This window comes from Acyrthosiphon pisum, chromosome A2 (genome assembly GCF_005508785.2).
Source record: "Acyrthosiphon pisum isolate AL4f chromosome A2, pea_aphid_22Mar2018_4r6ur, whole genome shotgun sequence".
NCBI lineage: Eukaryota > Metazoa > Arthropoda > Insecta > Hemiptera > Aphididae > Acyrthosiphon > Acyrthosiphon pisum.
Genome location: NC_042495.1, coordinates 23,267,943 through 23,270,297, shown reverse-complemented (window position 1 = coordinate 23,270,297; position 2,355 = coordinate 23,267,943). Strand labels below are relative to the sequence as shown.

Below are 2,355 nucleotides of genomic sequence, written 5' to 3'. Positions count from 1 at the left end.
ACTCTAAATTTATAATCTTAAACGATAATCATTTTTAGGTAAAGATTTTGTCATTGAAGCGTTGAATTTCCATATAATAATGAAACTACGGCACTTTAATATGCCCCGATCAGTTCGTTATTCACCAAGGCAGACTGGAATCAAAGTATTATTGAATTCACATTTAAAATTATCTTTTGAATATCATTCTATTTACTTATATTTTGCAGTTTCTTCTTGCCATGTCATCTAGATGTGGAAACTGTTATACAAGCTGGTATGATCCAACAACCAAACTATTGCATAAAATAAAAAAACTAAAGATGGCGTATGAAGTATGTGCTCTAGCCTTAATAAAGAATCATTTAGTTTTTGCTTTGAGTAGTCAAGATATCAATTTAAGAACAGTTAAAATGCTTGATTTATGTTTACGACCACTTCAATGGAAACCAAATGTTGACATGTTAGTCGATCGAAATATTTTTGGAGTTGGTGTCATAGATGATCGTATATATGCTGTAAGTTAGGTTCGGTTCCCTAACTCGTTACTAATTGTGTATTATTTCAATATATATTATTATTCATTGTTAGGTTGGCGGAATTATTGATTTGACCGCATTAAATACTGCAGAAGTTTTTGATGTAAGTGTACAAGAATGGCAATTAATATCAAGTATGTGTACTGAGAGAATGGGCCCCGGTGTTGGAGTACTCGATAATCTTTTATACGCGGTAAAGTTTTTAACTATCAGTTCTTAATATTTACATTACATTTAATTAATTTTTTAGGTAGGTGGTTTTAAATGCCCATTTTCCTTGAAATCTGTTGAATGTTATGATCCCAGCCTTGACATATGGTCACCAGTCGCACAAATGTCTACAAGTCGTCGACGCCTTGGTATAGGAATCTTAGACGGTGTAATGTATGCTATTGGTGGTATCTGTCAGGAACATGCTAATTCAGTGTATCTTAAAAGTGTCGAGGCCTATACACCAATTGCTAATTTATGGTCTCCAATAGCTGATATGCACTTAAGCCGATACGATCCAAGTAACTATAAAAATTACATTTTTAAGAAAATCTTTCTAATGAACTTATTGAAATTAAATTGAATTTTCAATTTAGGAGTTGTCACATTTAATGGTTTGTTGTATGTTATGGGTGGATCTGATGGATCTAGTCAGTTGGGCTCTTTAGAAATATATGACCCCAACACCAACACGTGGACTATGGAACCATTGCCAACAAGTGGAGATGAAATTCATGGTGCAGTCATCATTGATATGCCATCACATTTGAGATCTTATTAGCTTATAAATGGTCTTATTGTTGGTGGTTGTATATTTTATTCATATTTATTTATAATACATAAACACGTGTTAAGTATTATTACAATTTTGATTTTGTTATTGTTTTTAATAGTTTTAGTTAACTATTTTATTATCTCTCAGTAAACTTCTGAAGAAATCATCCACATATTTGATTATCCATATCTTCTTATGTAATGGTAATTCGTTCTTATTAGTAAAAAGTATTATTTTTTGTATGTAAAATTAACTATTGTTTTCAGGAAGACCTAATAAATGAAATAACTTTTAATCTAATTTATATTTAATAATTTATTTTTTATTATATCTTTAATACCTTAATACAATGCTAATTAGTAATTACTATATTTACTACATATAGTATATAACATAAAATACCGTACATTGACAATATTTGTTATTTTCAAATATATAACACTATAATTATGTATGTCTATACGTTTTTATATTTTTTTAACATAATTCAAGTGTAAACATTAAAATAATACAATGTTTTTGGGATTGATACGTGTTGTTCGTTTTTCTTACCGATTTTCGTTGTTAAGATTACTTATTAACAATAAAACATTTACGATTCATAGATTATTTCAGTATATGAAAAAATAACGAGTGATTACAGGTGTAACTTGCACGTGATATGAATTCTACACACAAATGCTCCTAAATTGCCTATCCAAAGTGCCGTCAAGTTTACTTACGAAAAAATTTGGTAATAATAATATTATAATATATACATATACATATATATATATATATTATATCATTATATTTTAGACTGTCTACAATGTACGAGAATATTAATTATCGGTTATTCATCTTGTATTTTTTGTTGGGTACAAACTTTTAGTTTAATGATAAGTTACTTTTGTATCACATATCGTGTTAACATCATGTTAACGTTTTATTCAGATGTATTAAAATTAAGCTTTATTTTTTTATTACCCATTATTTTCAATATTGCAGTTTGAGATTTATTTTAAATTTTATTTTTTATCGTAGTACCGCTGGATATAATAATCATAGCATGTCAAAAACTATACAGGAAAT

The 2,355-nt window shown here is 28.2% G+C and overlaps 1 protein-coding gene across 1 annotated transcript in view; it reads left to right on the top strand.

Annotated features, from left to right (window-relative positions):
- The window catches only part of LOC100163693 (kelch-like protein 2), a gene marked incomplete in the record, with an annotated part of 48,679 nt that extends 47,118 nt beyond the window's left edge, over nt 1–1,561 (top strand). Inside the window, 1 exon segment of the mRNA XM_029489116.1 lies at nt 1,117–1,561. Within this exon segment, the coding sequence (XP_029344976.1) occupies nt 1,117–1,290 (174 nt within the window).
- Between the last annotated feature and the right edge of the window lie 794 nt (nt 1,562–2,355).